This window comes from Dreissena polymorpha, chromosome 12, assembly GCF_020536995.1.
Source record: "Dreissena polymorpha isolate Duluth1 chromosome 12, UMN_Dpol_1.0, whole genome shotgun sequence".
NCBI classification, from domain to species: domain Eukaryota; kingdom Metazoa; phylum Mollusca; class Bivalvia; order Myida; family Dreissenidae; genus Dreissena; species Dreissena polymorpha.
This window is the reverse complement of record NC_068366.1, coordinates 38,680,840-38,702,300: the sequence shown is the minus strand read 5'-3', so window position 1 is coordinate 38,702,300 and position 21,461 is coordinate 38,680,840. Positions and strand designations below refer to the sequence as shown.

The 21,461-nt window shown below is 34.9% G+C and overlaps 2 protein-coding genes across 4 annotated transcripts in view; one reads left to right on the top strand and one right to left on the bottom strand.

The window, feature by feature from the left end:
• The first annotated feature begins 777 nt into the window (after positions 1–777).
• LOC127852897 (protein MMS22-like) overlaps positions 778–21,461 on the top strand; it is a 91,461-nt gene continuing 70,777 nt past the window's right edge. Inside the window, exons 1-7 of one of the 2 annotated variants that reach the window (XM_052386931.1) lie at positions 784–885; positions 2,780–2,974; positions 7,242–7,398; positions 8,500–8,599; positions 13,686–13,805; positions 16,145–16,203; positions 17,882–17,957. In XM_052386931.1, the coding sequence (XP_052242891.1) occupies positions 7,293–7,398; positions 8,500–8,599; positions 13,686–13,805; positions 16,145–16,203; positions 17,882–17,957 (461 nt within the window). In that variant the 5' untranslated portion in view covers positions 784–885; positions 2,780–2,974; positions 7,242–7,292. Of the gene's footprint in view, positions 886–2,779; positions 2,975–7,241; positions 7,399–8,499; positions 8,600–13,685; positions 13,806–16,144; positions 16,204–17,881; positions 17,958–21,461 lie in introns of both variants that reach the window. The other variant, XM_052386930.1, reaches the window with a different exon arrangement.
• Positions 9,607–13,526, bottom strand: LOC127852908 (uncharacterized). 2 transcript variants are annotated; one of them, XM_052386950.1, is made up of 5 exons: positions 13,323–13,526; positions 11,299–11,804; positions 10,873–11,020; positions 10,571–10,717; positions 9,607–10,276 (listed from the first exon to the last, which is right to left on the bottom strand). In XM_052386950.1, the coding sequence occupies exons 2-5, from the start codon at positions 11,726–11,728 to the stop codon at positions 10,027–10,029; spliced, it is 975 nt and encodes a 324-aa protein (XP_052242910.1). In that variant the 5' UTR covers positions 11,729–11,804; positions 13,323–13,526; the 3' UTR covers positions 9,607–10,026. The 2 variants fall into 2 exon arrangements, with proteins under 2 accessions (XP_052242910.1, XP_052242911.1); XM_052386951.1 differs by having other exon boundaries at positions 11,299–11,786.

Here is a 21,461-nt window from a genome sequence, read left to right as displayed (position 1 = left end):
TACAAACATGTATGTCGAAGTACAAATTGTACTTTGACGTACAAATATATACTTCGAAGTGTATTTTATATTTATGTCGACGTACAATTATTGTACTTTGACGTACATTTCTCTTTTTACCTTGGAGGTCTTCTTGACCTTCAACCCAAATGGTACGCCATAGTATGTCTTTAGGGTTATCTAAAGAATGCTCCCACTTAAGGGATCAATACAGAGACCTCCCAGTGACTAAGCCAGTTAGCAGACACCCAATGCACTATACCACAGACACCGAACCAGCTATAAATTCCTGTAGCTAGAAAAAAAATAATAATAAGATGCTAGATCTTTAAGCTTGGAACATGTAACTCGTTTTAAGATTGATTTTTTTGGATGCATTACTTAATAATTGCAACAATTATAATATTTTGAACACAATCATGTCCATATATTTATTAAAAATACATGGTTATAAAAAAACTTAAAAAGCTTTTGCCCGTAAATAAGGTAGCACCTATAATCATATTAATCGTGTTGCATCGAAATGTTGAAAGATACTGTACTCTCCATATGGAAAAACGACCAATTTTTAAATTGATGCGCTTACCATTAATTGTAGCTTGAAAAATGAATCTAACTAAAAAAATTGTTCAACAGGTTTTCAAATAATTGAGAACAACATTAAGTAGATCTTATTAATTTGGAAACAAAACTTCCCAGTAAAATGTATTGATGGTGATTTTTAACCTTTTTCATTTTTGTTATTTCTATTAATTTTCTTTCGTTCACTTTAAAAAATATTGCGGGAAATGCGAACAAGAACAACAGAAAACCAGAAACTTGGTGTTGACCACGAATCGATTAAATATCATCTATATTAATATTGTAAGGGACACGCATACAAAGGTATTTTGTAAACTTCGCACCAGAAACTTATCATCTCTTCTTTTGTGACTTATTTTTTTTACGCTATTACATTTTTTTGCAAGGCTGCAAGTCCATAGACGGTTCCCGTCCATGATAGACATAGTTCTTCTTGAATGGCCTGAACTTTTATAAGTGCATAGTTTCGTACAGCTCTGAGTTCTTCTTGTTAACCGATTTTTTAATGTCAAAAAATTATGTCTCATGTATGTCTATAAAATAGAGTTTAATCAACATAATACATTGTCACAAACACAATACCTTTTTAATAGCAACCCCAGCTAATCTCCGATAATCCCACATTTTATCTGGAAAACTGTGAAAAGTCTACACCGCCTGTGGCATTTTGGTGATTAAAATTACATTTGTAGATGAATATTTTTATAATTGGTCTTATTTTAAAGCTAATAAAATTCTCTACAAAATGCATGTTTTCCTTTTGTATTTTACCCACTATAACCCAGTTTTATCTGTTATTAAACAATTATTATTATAGTTTTTCGCTGTTGCGCGTGATTATCAACTTTCATGCACTCGGCGCGTGGCACATGTACTCTTTGTTCCTATTCGCGGGTGACTTAAACTTTATGAATATTAATGAGATGGACAAATCCATTTAGAAAAGTTCACGACCTCCATTCATGACTTTGATGCAAAATTTTGTGTTTTATTTATTTACCCATGAAAAAAACTACATCATATTTATGTAGTACAATTTCATATTAAATAAAAAATATAATTTAATTAAATAAAAAATATAATTTAATTTAAGTCGTTGGACATTATTAAACATTAACTGCGTATAATCCCTTTGATTTACTTGACATCTAACGCACAAGTGGTGCTTGAACAACAATCAATTAAAGTGCTCCCTAAATGGGTATTTGATTAACAGTCTGAGCAAGTGTCATAAACATGCCACTCAATGCGGGCATCTTATCTTTTAGAACATTGCCGCTAATCCGATGTTAAATAGATAAGGATCGTAATGGAGTGTTAATTGCTATATCTACAATTGGGGACTTTCCTTACGCATCACTTAATCATATCGATATATCTCCCTTATTTTTGAACGGCTTGTGTTGAAATGTGGATAATGAATAATTCAATACAAATCTGATAATTCCTGAAAATTAAATAGAAATTGAAAAAGAACATAATATAAAAGTCAAATTCGCAAACTCGTTCAACGTTAAATAATAACTTTACGGATATGCAGTACACCCCTTTTTCCCAGAGCGAGGCGCAACTGTATTATAAAACACGAAACGTTAAAGGGTAACTTAAGTGTTTGGACAAATATATGATTTAAAGATGTTAATTTTCAAATACCCGGTACAAATTTCTTTGTCAACAAAACGTTTGCGCAAAATATTAACGAATAGATTATTGACTTATATGAAATTTGGAAGATGTCTCAACCGATGCATTATAAATCATTTTGGTATAAAACTTTTCAAGCACACAAAAACGCAAATGAAATAGAACGGTGTGTACGAAACGTATAACAACCGTTGCTTTCACATTTCCGTGTTCCTTATCATTAGGAAATAGCGTATTATTAATAATGAAATGACAAATCAACTTGTTTTTCTATGTACTTGATTAATTTATAAAACGATATACGTTTACTTATGTTAAAAAAGTTATTATATAATCAAGCTGTATATTGTATGGATAATATGATAATTTCTGTATTCCTTATTGCTAAGAAATAGCGTATCATTAATAATGAAATGACAAATCAACTCGTTTTTCTATATACTTGATTTACTTTTAAAACGATATACATGTACTTATTATAAACAAGTTATTATATAATCCATCGATATATTGTATGGATAATCTGATTAACAATAAATCCGTCATTGCACAGGTATTTCTTCTGAGGAATACAAAGCCGCTGTGAAGTTAGGATGCGAGCTTGACTTCGTATGCAGTCCTTGTTCAAAAGAACAAACACGTAGAACAGAGGCCACCGATATTGATGCCGACGACTTTGCTCCTAATTGGGATTTGGGATTTAACGTAAGCGACATCGGTCACAACGTAACCGACGAGGACTTGGACGGTACGAGGGCAGATAAATTAATAAAATAGAAAAAAAAATTATCACATTAAATCATATCTAAACATGATGTCAAACAATAAAAAACGTGCACATTTGTCAAAACATCGCATCATGTTTTCACAATAACCAAAATTAAATCCAGTATTGACCAGATTTTCCGGTAAATCAGTACACAGTACATTATCTGTTTCATTACTAAACTACCTGAAAGAGCGTAACGTCAAAGATACAGCATTCTCCTCGCTACAAAGTTTTCCATCGACAGTGTATATACACCCACGCTAATTTTCGCGCGCTTTTTACCAGGACAAAACATGAGCAATAGATGTTGCTAGGGTAAGCGTTGGGTAAGCAATAAAATGAAAATGGGAAAAATCATTACACGCACCGTATGGCGTGATATTGTACATTTCCGCATAGTTTTCGCTAGCTTTTTGTTGGGGGCAAAAGAAATACATGTGGACGTTTTATTTAAAGCTAGAAAGTGTGTTTTGGATTACAAAATTTGTACTCTCATTTGGGAATTCAACAAAACATTTATAAATTATATTATATTAATAATGGATTCAATATTTAATTCCAATATAAACTTTTTTAAACGCTTTACGTGTCAACAATGTTTTGCTTATGCATGAAAAGCACAATTTCCAGGAGGATTACACCCGGTTAGTGATAACATTGGAAATATAACTGATTCCGTAAAATTGAATGCTCCGGATAATTGAATATTCGGACTTCGCAAATGGGCTGTTCAATTAATTAAGCGAAATCTACTGTACTTACATGTACCCTGGGTACCCTTAAGTGTGCTTACATGTACCCCGGGTATGGTAAATATACTAAAAGGTCGATATTAGACTGTACCAGAGTTCTATTCCCGCCTAAAATCTGATGTTGTAAAACGCTCTACAGATAACGGTAAAACACTATTGTTTATCTTAAACAAACTTCTCTTTAAAAAAACTGCCTCAACATGTTTTTTTGAGTATGACTATGAGTTCCTATAATATAGAGGACATTTAACAAAAAATTGACATACATGTGAACATAATTAATTAAAAAAAAATAGCTGGCAACAACTGATTTAGCGTTAAAATTCACAGTTTCGTTTAAGTATATTTACCGTACCCAGGTTACATGTAAGTATACTTAAGAGTACCCGGGGTACTATTTTGGAACAAAATTAATATTCCTTGCTTTTGGGAATTTTCAGACGGCAATTGGGAATTATGTAGTTTTTTCCTCATTTGGGAAAGTACCTTTTAAGGTTACTTTATAAAAAATTAAAAAGCGCTGATATAGCTAATGCTATTAAAAAGTTACATGTATTAATAGTTTTTTTCATTTACATAATAAAAAAAGGGTCACAAAACAAGTCCCCACAGTTTTAGGTGATGAAAAAAGTCCATCAAAATCATGCTGAAAATTGGCAATCTTTAGGATTAGACGCCACTTTGGTGTTAGCTTGTCTAGGTTTTCTAACGGCAAGGCCACGTAATAAGTGGGCGGAGCGATCCTCTTCCAGGAAAGATGTCAAGGTCAATTGATGGTCTTTGCTTGATATTGTGAATTCATTTTGTTTGTTAGGTTGATTTAATGATGTACTAACTTAAATATGACAAATTAAATGTTTTCTTAGCATTTGCATAGTCATTAATGGAGCAATAACCACCGCTTTTGAATATTAAACCCAATTAAATGATACATATTCTGATATAAATTACACATTTTCTGATAGATATTATATTTATAAATTTCCACAAATGCATGTTGTGGTAAACTTACACGGTCTGAAGTCTGATAAGTTTAATCAGAAACAATATCAAATTGCAAAGTGGTTGTTTGACTTTTTTTTCCACAAAGTCATCCTAGGTGTGTTATTCTGATGTATTCTATGAAAGGAAGATAATTTTGCAATTGGATGGTTTGGCAGTTAGGGGTTTTCCTCGCTTCATTGGTAAAAAGGCCATAGCCTATGGATTTTGGGAACAAATTGCTCTTTTTGGGAAAAATTCTCGCTTAAAAAAGCTGGTGTAAGTTAGGATTTTTGGGGAAAATGCATGATTTTAAAGATATTTTTAGTTCGGAAGCGGCCTTTAACAGGCCTCTGTTATATAAGGCTGAAAACCCCTGGCAGTGTTCTGGTCTAATACTTCACCCCACACAATGCAGGATCCAACAGTTCATGAATTTGAACATACATATTTGATTTTTCAAAATTGCTTATTTCACTGTGTTAACTGTTTTATAATGTACAATAAAACCATGTAAGAAAAACACCCCAAAAAAATTGTGTAAGTATTTTTACAAAAAAAAACAACATCACATTAAAATGGATCATGTCAGATCACACATTGTGACACTAACTCATATTTAAGAGAACTTTCAAAACGACGATTTGTTTTGCCCAGTTGGGAAAAATACCAGCCAGTACCAATTGAAAACAATAAACATAAACAACCTGAATTGAGAACATTAACAAAAGCTTCAGAATGTGCTTTATACAAGTACATTATAAATAAGGGAAAAAAATTATGCAAAATCATGTTATTTCTATTAAACATAATTTTATTTAGGAACTTGTAGCTTCATTTCATCAAGTTTTCTTTTCAGCTCAATAGTTGTAGACAAAATCCTCGATTTAATAAATAATGGTAGATTAAATAAGTTAAATTATAAGCTTTTTTACTTAATGTTGTTAACGTAATTACTGATGCAAAATTGATATACAAGTACAAAAATATTATATGCATATTATCTGTGAAAAAATAAGACATTGACATTTTCTAATTTTATAAATCAAATTGGAACTAAACTTAAAAGCAGTTTTAATTAAACACAGTAACAAAACTACTAACAAAAGGCTGTTTTATGCACTTACAATGCATTAGACTGACTACTTGTAGTCGTGTACTAGTCCTGGGACCGAATTTAACCAACTCAGGCACTTACATTTTTTTGCAAGTTGATTTTTTTTCACTTGCAAAATGAAAAACTTAATCGCAATTCCGTATTTTATATATTTTTTATTTAAAACAATACATTTCTTGTACCATATTGCTTAAAATTTTGCATTTATATGTTGGCTACTTAAAAAAGCATAATCATTTGAACAAAACAGTATAAATCTCAATAATAATAGGCATAGACACACATTCAATATTCAGCAATTGTGACTTGAAAACTCAAAATTTTTTAAAACAAGCTTGAACTTCTGTTTAGAGAGCTGTTGTCAGCGTGGCTTTCTTCGTAGTTATTGGAGCTTTAAGTGTGTTTGCCGTCTCAGAGTCCTCGGACGCCGGCCTCTTCAGAAATGCGTCCATGATTGATGAACATTTTTAATCTTGCAGACGGAAAGATTTTTAGAAAGTCGCCATCACCGAGATGCTTATTAGCCGAAAGCGCCTAGTGAACCATAGCTTGTGCCAGATAGCTTCCCTTGAATCTTATAACAACAACAACAATGGCGGCCGAATGCGTTTATGCAATTCTTAAACACTTTAATAGTTTAATTTAAGCAAGACTTTGATCTTGAAAATGGTAGTCGTGATTGTAGAAAGTTATAATCTCTCAATACTTAAAGGATTTATGGAAAACCAGGTTTGAGAAATCTGAAATTTGTACTGGCAGAAAATTGCAAGCTTTATATTTTTCAACTCGCTATCCATAAATCTCGATGGCATTTTGCGAGTATGCAAGTTAAGTTTCTATACATAAGTCTACATACATGTATTTGGTAAGTACAGAAGGGGTGCAGGTACGTCATTGTGATTTTTAGCATAGGGAACAAAATTATTTAACTTATTAAAGAGTGCATACCTGCACTGACACAGATGGTATTACAGTACAGTACATACTGTTCAATTTCTCTGGAAGAAAAAACCTAACATTTTTAGGGTTACCCTATTTTGCTATTTAAGTCATATTTAATTTTCCATTTAAGGTGACAGTGATTTTACATTTAAGTTGTCTCTAGTAGTCTTCTTGTTTAATAATGGATATAAACTTGGAAGACATACAAAGATATGGCACGTAATTCGTTCTTCAGTATGCAAGTTGTTATATACCCTATAAAAACACACCATTTACAGCAATGTTTTTAATACTATCAAGCAACAAGGAGAAAGTAAAAAAATTGGTTTGTTTGTGAATGAATGTGTGTACGTCAGAGGTTATTAACAGGTCATTGCTGAGTCTTCACGACTACGTGTACCTTATGTGCTGACCTGACATTTGTGAATATTATGATACATATGTTGTATACTAGTTTCAGGTACATATTTTATGTACTGAGGGTTTGCTGTCTACGAGCCCACCCATGATGAACCATGATTCAGAGAGTCTGACCCCTCCCCTGTCACCAACATTCCTTGACCTTGAGGAGATTGCAATGTCACCACCCAAGAATGTGCTGCCCATTGAAGGTAATTATTGACCAGGTGATGGTTTAACAAGCCCTCTTAAGCTAACTACCGGGTTGTCATTAGCAATTAATTGCTCATGAAATTCCTTGTTTCAAATCATTAAAAAGTAAGTTGATTTTTTTAGAGACAGTGATTCATTATATCACTTCAGCGCCTGATTAATTCTTGCCAAATCAGTTAGGTTTATTTGAAATTACACATTTTGCATTTAAAAAAACCCTGTGAGTGTTTATGGAGTTGTAGATAAACATTTGTAAATAAGTGATGACACTTGTAACTTATAATTTTGGCATTTTGTGTTGAAAAATATCCTAGGTCACGGTAAACATGTGCAGTTTTCAGCTGGATAATCTCGGACAACACTTCCAACCGAATTTTGAAGGCCTGTGCAAACAGTTTGGATCCAGATGAGACGCCACAGAACGTGGCGTCTCATCAGGATCCAAACTGTTTGCTATTCTGATAGTATTCTTTGAAAAATAAATGAAGAAAATGCTAATTTTAGAAATCTAGCAGACGACATTTTAGCAGACGACAAATTTCCCAGCATAAGATATCAACATGAAACTTCATAGGTGAATGGACATCAATTTCGAGAAGTTCCATGCACATGAACCATAACCCTTTTATGGGTTTGTAGAAATCAATGGAAATAGGTGCCATGCACAAGAATCATAACCATATACTCAGAGCTATTGCCCTTTTTTGTTTTTGTATGATGTAACTTTTCAAGGCTAAATCTCAGATACTCTACAAGATTTCAACATGAAGCTTCGTGGGTGTTTAGATGTAAATGAGGAGAATTGCAAAACATAAAAACAAGTACCCTACAATTATTTATTTTTTATGATCATACAGTGTAGCAAGGGATTGACACCCATCCATTCACACAATTTATTTGGGGGGGGATATCAATTCAACGAATTTGCTTGGTAGAATGTGAATCACCGAAAGAATCACATAATATGGAATACATATACAATAGGCAACAATAAACTGTGTTATAAATATCATAAGCTAAAATGTTTTCAAATTTGTTGTTATTGTTGACTGTAAAATTGTTTGACCTGCTTGTTGATTGATGAGAATATTTGTCTTCAGAGCACCAAGACACCATCATGTTTTGTTGCCAAGGTGAGGTGAGACACAAGGGAGAGAGTTATCATAGCAACAGCTACTGGAATTCTGGTTTCCTAGCAAGGTAGCTCCAATTTTCCAGAAAAAGCAAATTTTACGAAACCATGGGGAATGATGTTAAATTGAGATTTAATTATAGCTAGGAATTTTTTCTCACAACTTGTGTACACGTCATTTAACAAAGACATGACTCAGATGTTTGTCTTCTAATCTGTTCAATGATTTTATGCCCCGGTAGGGTGGCATATAGCAGTTGAACTGTCCGTCAGTCAGTCAGTAAGTCAGTCTGTCTGTTTGTGCGTCCGAAAACTTTAACATTGGCATAACTTTTGCAATATTGAAGATAGCAACTTGATATTTGGCATGCATGTGTATCTCATGAAGCTGCACATTTTGAGTGGTGAAAGGTCAGGGTCATCCCTCAAGGTCAGAGGTAAAAAAAATCAAAGGGAAGTAACAAGCTTTAAAGGGAGATAATTTCTATTTATCATTTGGCAGGTACAGATCATTTTCACAAGGGAAGTAATATTTTTTAAAGGGATATAATATATTTGGGCCGTGTCGCGGCAAAACCTGTATTCGTGACAAAATTTGACATTTTTTGTTTTCTCTGGATTGATAAAGACTGTTCTGTGCTTGTTATTATGATACCAAATTTATAGATATAGCCCCATTACTTACAGAGAAATTTGTATTTAAGTAACAGCACTGCAGAGGTGATTTGACGTTAACAACGTTAACAACGTTTTCAAGTAAACCGCATTCAGATGTATGTTACATCAAAATCCACACTTATAAACAAGACATGATATAACATTTAAGAACACATTTATTTTGTTAAAAATATATTATCAGGTATCTATTTGTTCTAAAAATAGTTGTGATTAACATTAAACTGTAAACTAACATACGTTGCTTAGCAACAAAGTCCACTTATATCTACATCGAACAGCAAACCATACAGTTTAAATCATTTTTTTCTAAACTAATCTCACATATTTTCACAACATATCATTTAGTTTTTCATAGGAATGCATCAAAACAAACATTATCAATTACACCAATAATACATAAACCAACAATATCCAATAATAAAAATAATAAAATAATTTCATTGTGTTGAAATGTTAGATTTTTATTTCCCAAAAGTGCTGTTTCTAAAAATTAAGAGTCGAGTAATCTTTAATAATTTTTATAATTATTCTTAGCATGTTCACAATTTATTTATCGTACAGCTTATATTGTATGCATAATTCTTCGTTTGCCATGAATTCTATAGAAACGAGCAGAAGTGAATACAAATATTTCATTTGATATGAAAAAGTGTTATTTAAATGTGTTATAAATAAACCAATGTATTCAAACAGACATTGAAGGATATTCAAAAAGTACTGAAGAATAAGTTTCAAGTTATTTGTCATTCGCCTGTAAATATTGACATTATAATGTGTGTAATATTTCGCCGTAGATGCGATAGATGCGACGACATAACTATAGTGATGTTTCTGGGCATGGGCAAGTAGCATCCTTGTTAGCATCGCTGAGATATGGCCTGACAACTTTGTACAAGTACTCCTGTCTGTTTCGGCTGAGTCCTTTGGCCTCTACAATCTGCGGTTGTTGGTATGGAATATGGACGCCATCCATAGTCACTGTAACCTTGACCTCTGGACATCCCACTCTCGTGCGAATTGTGACCACACCTGGCTCTTCCGTCGTCATGCGGAAGTACTGATATTGTCTGAAAATAAAAATAAATACTATTTTGGCAAACATTTTAATACGTTTGGATATGACACAAAATTATGATGCATTTGCGAATAATATTCATTTGCATTGGTAACTATAATTGAAGACAATGTGCATGGTTATGTCCGAGTTTTGTTTTTCTTTCGCTTTGTATTGCACTTTAGGAATTTTACACTTTTCGTTAAACATCAGTATAAAACCGTTATACAGAAAAAAAAAATTAACAATTCTACTCAGTGGTGTGAACATTTTCAACCAATTATCATAGGCCTACGTTAGTAAATACCTTATCGCTGGTACAGGACAAAACAGTCGGGACAAAAACCCTTTCCAATCCCGCCAGTTCCATGCCGGATACCTCACTGCTTCATTGGATGCTGAGGACATATTCACCATCTGGGTCAATGAGTCCATTGTCTCAATGTTCGACCTCCTGAATTTCAATGATCAGATTGCTAGTATTGTCAGGAGAAGAAATGTAAACTCGATCTTATTCTACATGCTAAATAAATAAAACACTCCATGCAAGGAAAATTTACCTTTTTTTTTTAAATTCTAACACATACAACAAAGGCGGCTTTTAGGTACCTGTAAAGTTTCTTTAAATGCCCAAATCCACTGTCAACCAGACACCTGGCATGTCCTGGTATTTGCATGTGGTATTCTATCACGTCATGTCTGCCGGTCATCACACGCCATGTGAAATAGCCAATGAGGTAGCGGTTCTTGTTCTGACCTGTAAAATATTGCAGACCATATGTTTACATTCTAAAAAAACATACTAAAACGTTTCTATATTTTTTTCTTGGTTATTAAGGTAACGTTACACATTTTGTTACGCCTACTTTAAACGAAAAATCAAACAATTATTACCATATACTATATAGTCATAGATATAAATAATGTTTAATTGTTATAAACTCAATATTTACTCATATGTTTGAAATATTTATTCAAATATAACTAAATGAATCATATGATTGATTACCACTGGATAATTTTACAAAATAATACCTGGACAATTATCCGCATGGATGGAGCATGTCGATTCACCACGCCCGTGGGTGTCTAGCACCATATCCAGCATCGAGATGACAGCATTGGGTCCGTGTGTTTTGGTACCATCTATGCCCATAGTTTCACTTTCATCAATCAAAAAATTGAGCTGTTTAGGCAGTCCATCTATCCGTACACCAAAAATCTGTACTTTGCGAAGGGACATGAAATAAATTGGCCCCATTTGCCGCGAGAAGTGAGGAATGGATACATTTTTACTAAAATCAAAAGTATAGTGGTTTGTTCTTTTATCAGAACTTAATATGCATGTTTCCTTGGCACGCTTTACACTGTCATTATAAAGTTCTCTTTCTTTTTGGGCATTTATCACATGTTGTTTGAAGTTTTCGGCAGCCTCTAACTTTTCACTCTCTTCTATTGCCTTCATAATGTTCTTTCTATGGCCTTCACATGTTGCGCATACATCATCCCTAGGCGAAGCTATTCTAATGTGACACAGACAGCTTTTCCAAATTTCACAGAAAGCAGTTCGCTGCAAAGATCTAACCCCAGCCTCGCGACAACTTTCTATATACTCTTTATGAATGGTTAGTTTTGTTTTGCCACTGTCAAGATAAATTGGAGGAGTATTGTCGCTTCCTCTGGGAGCTGCTGGTTGGGGGATACCATACGTGTCCGCATAATTTTGCAAAAATTCAACCACGCGTTTTACATCATCATAAATGACGGCTTGTGATGGTTTCTTTCCTACGTTTCCATGCTTTCTTGGCAATGGACCATTCTGCTTATAATGGTCTACAAGACTTTCTAAAGCTGATCTACCAATGTCATTAACCAGCATAAACGTTTTCTTGCAAACTGGCTTTTGGAATGCATTGTATGAAACCATCGAACGTTTCCGTGGCTTCCCTCGTTTTGTAGTCAGGCCATTTCCACACTTAAGATTACTCATGACAATAATATCCTTCTCTTCCTTTGTCAATTCTCTCATGTTCAATATATGATGGTATACCTGGCAAATTTCAAAATTAACAGTACACTTACTCTTGCAACCACATCCGATCTCGAGAAACTGCCTGACAGTTGCATAGTCAGCGTCCATGTCACCACTGGCGCATGCACCACTGACAATGTATGTATCGTCCACATCACTTTCATACTCATCACTGTTGTTACATGCAATGTCATGTTGGTGAATGAAATTTCTGGCTCTACAATCAACACTATTTGCTGCTGAACTGTTTTCGTCCTCACTAAATGAATGATCATTTGGGGAATTTATATAAGTCCCATCATCGGAATTTGAGCTCACCTGAGATGCCGATGGAGTTCGCCCAAAGTGGTCGGACAATAAATTGTCCAGTTCCTGGAAACGTATATAGTCTATGCCAATTATTCAAACATTAAATAATCGATACGTGTTTCTATACGCGAAATTACAGAAATTTGTTTTTGCACTCATTAAATAAAAGTAGACAATGTAGATCTATATGTGCGATATGCAAGCTTTTTCCTACCGAAACAAGGATAATAAGTGACAAAAATCTTCTAAACTTCTATGCAATTCTTTCCTGCATATTAATCTATTTAAATCTATTAAGAAGTTGGATAAATAATAATTTAGAGACTATGGTCGAGTTTATAATAAAAATCGAAAACAAAAACTAACAAATATCAAATACTATTTTGCTTTGAATTATAAAAACTGTTTAGCCATCAGGATCGGCACAACAAATTAGAATCGATCGGGTTCAATATTTGGAAAAAAAATTGTTTGTAGTAACCCCATGGTTCCAATAAAAGGTTGGGATAAACTCTTACAACAATTCATGTACAAATAAAAATAACAAACTTTTAGTCTGATAAGTTATACCGTAAATAAATTTTCGTTCACTGAATATCTTAACAACGTTTAAACTGGTGGTTAATTTGTAAACACGTCTAGTTTGCTATATTCTATTAAATATTTAGATCAAACCAATTTTGCAAAATAGCCAATTATAATAAAATATACTACTTACTTCTATTTCATTATCCATATCACATCATTTCATATTTAACACAAATATAAAACTGTCCAAAACAGCTACACAGATCCACATGTTGCAGTGATGACGAAATCGCGCAAATTAAATAAAATGTTGACGTCACTTTACAGAGAATTTACCAACGTCATAACTGATGTCACGAATACAGGTTTTGCCGCGACACGGCCCATTTATTTTTTTTAATCAAAGCGGTGCAGTAGGGGGCATTGTGTTTCTGACAAACATATCTCTTGTTTTTATATAGTTTTCATATGTTAAAAAACATGGGTGTTCATTTGAAAATTTGTAGTATTCTAAGCTCTAAGTGTATGTATGTAAAGGTTCTATTGATTTCAGGCTCATCCATCAGACAACTCACACTGTGACCTCTGATGACCCGGTGACCTTGCTTGGATACCAGTGGTCTGCAAAGTCAGCATTCTCTCAGCACATGGACAGGCTATTCCTGATTCTTAGGTTGGTGTAATTCTGTACAGGGCTTGTGTTTTTAGAAGGAGGGGCATATACAGAGTCCTCGCTAGAATTTGGAAAATTTTCATAACCTTGACCTTTGATTAAGTGAGTGACCCAGTATATCTTTGTGTAAAAACTAAATGCTATCTGGCCCTTTCCCCTTCCACTTAACCCATTTATGCCTAGCGTCTAGAAAAAAGGCCTTGGCAAACAGCGTAGACTCAGATGAGACGCAGCATGATGTGGCGTCTCATCAGGGTCTGCGCTGTTTGCTTAAAGGAATTTCTGTAAGAAATATTCTAAATATAGAAATAAATATACTAAACATCCCTAATTTTGGAAATAAATTCATCCAATTTAGAAGGATGGGAGAGTCCACTAGGCATTAATGGGTTAAATAGAAATAAACCAACAAAACTTTGTCTTCAATCTTATCTTCTTAACCAAAACAATTCAATATGACTTTTATAAACTTAATAAGGAATAAATGTCATATATAAATCTTAACAAAACCTCCAAAAAAAATTCCTTGGTCAGTCCTTCATCAAATTCCTTCATTTCTAAGAAATGTGGTTAGCCAAAAAGTTACACAAACTTTGATTTAAAATCAGTCAAAAGGTTACACCATCTTGATTTTTAGCGAGGCTGTTTTCGGAGAAAACCCGAGCTATTGTCATAGCCAGCTCGTCGTCAACCGTCCGCCGTCCACCGTAGGCGTTGTGCTAAAACCTTAACATTGGCCATAACTTTTTAAATATTGAAGATAGCACCTTGATATTTGGCATGCATGTGCATCTCAATGCATGTGTATCTCATGGAGCTGCACATTTTGAGTGGTAAAATTTCAAGGTGAACATCATCCTTCAAGGTCTAGGGTCGAAAAAAACAAAGTCAAGGGAAGTAATAAGCTTTAAATGGACATAGTTATCTGACCTGCCCACGTATCTATTTTTGTTAAATAAATCAAAGCGGCGCAGTAGGCGGCATTGTGTTTCTGACAAACACATTGTGGTAAAAGGTCAAGGTCAAGGTCATCCTTTACGGTCCATAGTAAAAAATACAGATTTAAGGGAAGTAATAAGCTTTAAAAAGAGAAAATTATTCAATATTGAACATAGCCACTGTATATATTTGGCATGCATGTGTATCTCATGGAGCTGCACATTTTGAGTGGTGAATCTACAGTCACAGTATAGTGGCTTTTAATTATTTGCTACTAAAAATAGAGATTTGTTACAGACAATTATTTTCAAGGGAAGTAATTTATATTAATTATAAATCTCATATTATATATTTCCTTACCAAGAATTGAAGTTCTTTTCACAGTTACTGTACGGTTCATTATTTTGATTATTTATAACCCAAATGATTGATTTTTCAAAGTTTTTTTTTAAATGATATAATTATAATTTCTTTGATGTTCATTACATACCTGTGGACTTATGTCTATAGATACATGATCAACTCTGGTTATGGTCTCTTTTAAACCACAGGCCTTGGTTGTCAGTGATGTCTGACATGGTCATAATTGACTGTGAGAACCTCCCACCCCCCCTCCCCCAACCGGTTGGATTGGACAAAATTCAAGGGAAGTAATAACCTTTAAAGGGAGATGATTTCTATACCTGCCAAATTATAAATAGAAATTTTATTTCAATGCAGCACAGTAGGGGGCATTGTGTTTCTGACAAACACATCTCTTGTTGGGTCACTAGGTCAAAGGTCAAGGTCACTGTGACCTCTAAAAAAAAAAAAAAACAAATTCTGACAAGCTTTCGCAGCCGAGCGTGGCACCCGTTATGCGGTGCTCTTGTTAAAAACGTGTGGTCAGACACTGGTTGCTATATTTAATCATAGGTTCTCACTACAATTATATTTTGGTGACCTTGCTTTATAAAAGAGGTACAGCAGTTATCCTTGTATACTTATATAGAAACATTTTTAACGTTTTGTCAGAAACTTATTGTCTGATTTCGAAATAATTTCATGGAATTTTTATTTGGTGATCCTTTACCTTATTCGTGTAACTCGTGTGGATTTTTATTTTAAAAAAAAGTGATAGGGGCCGTGGCAGTTTGCTTTAAACTGTTATCTGGAAAGCTTAAAAAATCTCAGGAAGGATTTATCGGGTTTCATAATAATTTCACATATACTTTGAGTGACCATCTACTAAAAAACCCCACAAAACCTCATGGTTGCCAGGATGGGTGACAGTTTGAAATAGTGAATTTGTTGTGATGTAAGACAAGAAATAGATGTTAAGATAACCAGTTATCATACATGTACATGTGCTCAATATAGCGTCCTTAGATGCTGGTCAAACTTATGTTGTTTTTTTATAGACAGAAGATTGGATACTTGCAGATGGAAAGTTTGAAAAGCAGGCTGTCTTTCCACCAAGGTGAGAATTCTGCAGGATTTTATGAGACCAAAGGTCATGGTCACTTCCAGTGGTTAAAAGTCAAATTTGGCGAAGTCGTCTGCTTCTCTTGAATCAAAGACACTTATTAAAATAAAAGCATTTTTTTTTCTTCTGTGTTTTCACACTTTGCATTAGTTAAACACAAAACGCATATTTTATGGTGGGGAAAATATTGATTATTAGTCCCCTACCGGTTTCACTGGAGGGGACTTATGGTTTGCGCTCTGTGTGTCCGTCAGTCTGTCACACTTTTCTGGATCCTGCGATAACTTTAAAAGTTCTTCATATTTTTTCATGAAACTTGAAACATGAATAGATGGCAATATGGACATTATGCCATGTCATTTCATTTTGTCCCTACGTCAAAAATTCTGGTTGCTATGGCAACAAATAGACTAGAAATACTGCTGAAAATGGTGTTTTTTTCTGGATCCTGCGATAACTTTAAAAGTTCTTCATATTTTTTTCATGAAACTTGAAACCTGGATAGATGGCAATATGGACATTATGCACGTCATTTCATTTTGTTCCTACGTCAAAAATTCTGGTTGCTATGGCAACAAATTAAAAAAAAAAAAAAATTCTGACATTGATGGAATTTCTGACAATGGTGAAGCCGGTAGGGGACATATATTGCTTGGCAATAGTCTTGTTTTAAAATGGATTTCAATAATGTCTTTTTTCAATGAGGGTAATTGTAGTATGATGTTAAATCCCTACATGCAACGTTTCTGTATGCATCCATGCATCCAAATGTTATTTTCTTGTAACCTGTACCAACAAGAGAATGAATTCGATACATGCACTATGGAGTCGTTGCTAGTTTCACAATATGTAGTTCTGTTTTGGAGAAAGGCATTTGCATGAGACATCATGTACTACTGTCTTTTCCCTATAATTCTGTTAAGGTATAGGGGCATTGGCCAACAGTTTGCAATGGGTTCGATTTGTTTTTAATCTGATGCGACATATAAATGGGTACCCTTGGGTAGCTCATAAATTGCAAATTCTTGCACAGGGGTAGCCATTTTTGGAAATTCAGGCCAGGGCTTTTTTTCCCGACTTTGTGAAGCGGCTCTGGCACCCTCACTTTGTGAAAAATTGAGTCGTGAACTTTTAAAAATTGTGAAAAAATGAGTCGTGAACATTTCAAAATTGTGAAAAATTGAGTCGCTAACTATTCAAAATTGTGAAAAATTGAGTCGCGAACTTCTTAAAATTGTGAAAAACCGAGCCGTGAAATTGTTGAAATTGTGAAAAACGGCCAATTTTGTAAAAATTCACGGCCCTGTTAGGTTTGTGAATTGTCCCTATCAAAATTGTGAAATGTCCTTCCAGGGCCACTCGCAAAGAAGGAAAAAAAGCCCTGCAGGCAAAGGGATTACCCCTGATGTGGAGGGGCTGCCACTGTGCTTAAAGGGCATTGGGGAAAGCCTGGGGCAGGACACAGTGATTTGAGATAAGCATAAATTCAAATGCCCTGTACTTCTAGATTTTGCATTATTCTTGCTCAGATTCTGGGTTTCATGGGGAGAGGAAGAGGGGCGGGTGAGGGAGAGAGGGGCTTGTAACATTGTTGTGGTATCTAGTAGTTCTATAAGACTTCAAGCTTTCTTAGACCGACTGCTTATTTTGATGACGGAGAACATCATTTCAGAGCAGGCTCTGGATAGTGAAGATGTCCGGCGACAGATCTGTGAATGTCTGGAAAAAGTCCTGCATGATATACAAAGGTAATTGACTTCACATAGGAATTGTGCATTGATGTCCATGATTAAGTCCACCTGCTAAGCAGTTGTTCTATAATAGGGGACCGTGTCTCATAAGTAGTCAAGTATAAATGATTCATAAATCCCTCAATACGAAGTAAAGGGGGTAAACTGAAATCAACATAGCAGTTCCTTCCCCAGGAATTTGTTCAGGCGCCCCGGGGGTGGGTTTGGGAGGGGTGTCCCCTCCCGACGTTGATTTTTTTTGTGCGTTATAACTAAAAAAACAGCGTCAAAAGACGTCATTTGGTGCGCTATGACTCTTCAAAAAAATCCCCCAGTCATTTAAAAATATTTTTTTTTATATTGTTTAATTGTTTTAAAACTTTTCCGCACAGATAGTAAACTCCCGACTCGAACGATTCCCCAATACATCCGTTTCAACCCGACTCTATTACTGTATACTTACTATTATTCAAGTTTCTATTTATTACCCGATAATCCCGTTTATATCAATCTCTTTCTGGTAAATATTTACGATAAAAGCTTTCAGTTATTTCTTTAACACAAACCTTGCCATTTTTTAAGTGACTATTTATAGATTTGATGAAATATTGCCTCTGAATATGCGTCAATCCCCTGACCTGTTGTGTGCTTGTTAAAACGCTCAATACACACCATTTGTATGCAATAGACGCGACGTTGTACATGCTGCATAATTTTCGCGCTCTTTTTAATTGAGAAAAAGATTCGACACAAAATAAATTTGCACTGCTAATTTGAAGCAAAAATATTTAACGTTGCGGTAACATTTACATTCGGAAGTGTGTTTCGGATTAAAAACGCGTTAACATCGACTTACGGTAATGGGTTTTGGATTACAAATTTAATTATTCCCATTTGAGATTTCAACAAATATTAACCGTTGCGTTATAAATTCAACGATAATTTGTTTACACACTTTACGAGTCGAATAAATGTTTTGACGGAATTATGCATGAAATTCACGTTGTCCACGAGGATCACGGCCGGTTGCCATCATCAGGCTTCTAACTATCGATTATCGGACGAAACATTTACAAGTGTGCGTAATTAATTAAACGAAAATTTGTTAAAGCGCATTACGTGTCGAATAAATGTCAGAAAAACGAGGTGAATCAGTTCTTTAAATGGACATGTTGAAATATACATGTACTGGAATTAAATTAATTGTTATCACATAATTGTAACTGGGAGTCATTTGCACAACTTACTCGCTATAATAATTAATTGTTTACCACTTGCAATTAATTTCTCGTATTAATTATGAGTCATAGGTAACACTTGTTTACAGTAAAAAGGTGTGATGATGATGCCCGAAACCGTCTTTAATGTTCTGTACTGTACTAATTACCGGTTTTATATTACTCAAATGGTACAACTTCTTGCTAATCAAGCTGCGATAAACTCTTACTTCATGCCCGACGTCAATCAAAAATAATGGTCGATAGTTAACCCCGCCCTCATAAGCATTCGCGTAACCGATTGGACGATGAACTTCACAGTTTGACGACTGGAAAGTTACCAGATACATCCTTGTCAGCATTTAAATGACCGTGTAATGTGGCTAGAATAATCGATACGCGCGTCATGCTATTCTCTTATCAGTGGATTATCCATTACCCCATGTGGTGTTTATGGCGATTACTTGTGAAAGTAGGTACCGAGTGCTCTTTTAAAACAGGGAATATTGATACACTGATAGGGAAACCTTGATTTTTTTGGACAATCTCCACTTTCTTTTACTGAAGAATACACTGATCGGAAAATTTCAAGCGCCCCGGGAACTCTGATTTCGAAATTCAAGCGCCCCGGCAAGGGGCGCTTAAATGGCCTGGGGAAGGCACTGATCATAGATGTCTGTCTGTTGGTCCCTAAGTCTGTCCGTCTGTCCGTCCATCTGTATGTCTGTTTGTCCATCTGTATTTCTGTTTGTCGATCTGTATGTCTGTCCGTCCAACTGTATGTCCATTTGTCCATCTGTATGTCTGTTTGTCCATCTGTATGTCCATTTGTCCATCTGTATGTCCGTTTGTCCATCTGTATGTCTGTTTGTCCATCTGTATGTCTGTCCGTCCAACTGTATGTCCATTTGTCCATCTGTATGTCTGTTTGTCCATCTGTATGTCTGTCCGTCCAACTGTATGTCCGTTTGTCCATCTGTATGTCTGTTTGTCCATCTGTGTGTGCGTTTGTCCATCTGTATGTCTGTTTGTCCATCTGTATGTCTGTCCATAAATTTAGCCGCGTTCTGAGAAAACTGGGCTTAATGCACGTGCGTAAAGTGTCATCCCAGATTGGCCTGTGCAGTCCGCACATGCTAATCAGGGACAACACTTTCCGCTTTTATGGTATTTTTAGTTTCAATGAAGTCCCGCCTTACCAAAAATCAAGTTTAGGCGGAAAGTGTCGTCCATGATTAGCCTGTGCGGACTGCACAGGCTATTCTGGGACGACACTTTACGCACATGCATTAAGCCCAGTTTTCACAGAGCAAGACACAATTTGTCAAGAGACTTTCTCCTCCACCTTTCAATGTACAAAGTCAAACTTGCTAGGTTTGTACCTTATGATATAAAGTTGTGCATGTGCATTTTATTTCATCCTTCATTTAAAATTACGAAAGTGATGCCCTTTTTTTAAACTTTAAATTTCTGTAGAAACAAGACCATGACTCATATTTGGTATGTTACCGTACTATATATATATATATATATATATATATACACTAAGGGGTCAAATAGATTATAAGACTTGTATAGCAAAATAACTTTAAAAAATATCTTTTTCTCTAAAACCACAATGCCCAAGGGTTTAATTTTTGGTTTGTAACATTGCACCTTGGGGTCAAAACTGGCCTCGATCCATTGTTAGAAAATACATATGACATGCGGCTTCAGACCGTATATGCATGCAGACAGCATTGGACACTTGCAGTTAAAGAGTGTTGTAGCAAAACAAAGTGAAACAAACACCCAAACAGGTTAATTGTCTGACTTATTCGATGATAATTAAACCAAAAACATACAAACATAACAAATAAAAGAAACTATCAATAAAATGGCTTTGCCATAAATACACTCTAATTAAACCACTAGTGTTATGTTTATATGATCTTTGTTCAGGGAAAACGAGGCTAAATGCAAACGTCAAAGTGTTGCCCCAGACAACACTTTCTGCCATAACTGGATTTTTGTAAGAAGAGACTTCCTTTAAACAAAAATACAAAGTGGAAACTGTCGTCCCGTGTAAGCATTAAGCTCCGTTTTTGTGGAAACTGTCGTCCCGTGTAAGCATTAAGCCCTGTTTTTGTGGAAACTGTTGTCCTGTGTAAGCATTAAGCCCCGTTTTTGTGGAATGGTCGTCCCGTGTAAGCATTAAGCCCCGTTTTTGTGAAAACTGTCGTCCCGTGTAAGCATTAAGCTCCGTTTTTGTGGAAACTGTCGTCCCGTGTAAGCATTGAGCCCCGTTTTTGTGGAAACTGTTGTC

Excerpts from the sequence above, each read along its gene's own strand:
- LOC127852908 (XM_052386950.1), bottom strand. The coding sequence starts at position 11,728 with ATGAAGGCAATAGAAGAGAGTGAAAAGTTAGAGGCTGCCGAAAACTTC. Across the intron at positions 10,718-10,872 it reads CATTTAAAGAAACTTTACAG|GAGGTCGAACATTGAGACAA; the intron begins GTACCTAAAAGC and ends ATTGAAATTCAG. Across the intron at positions 10,277-10,570 it reads TGTCCTGTACCAGCGATAAG|ACAATATCAGTACTTCCGCA; the intron begins GTATTTACTAAC and ends TTTTATTTTCAG.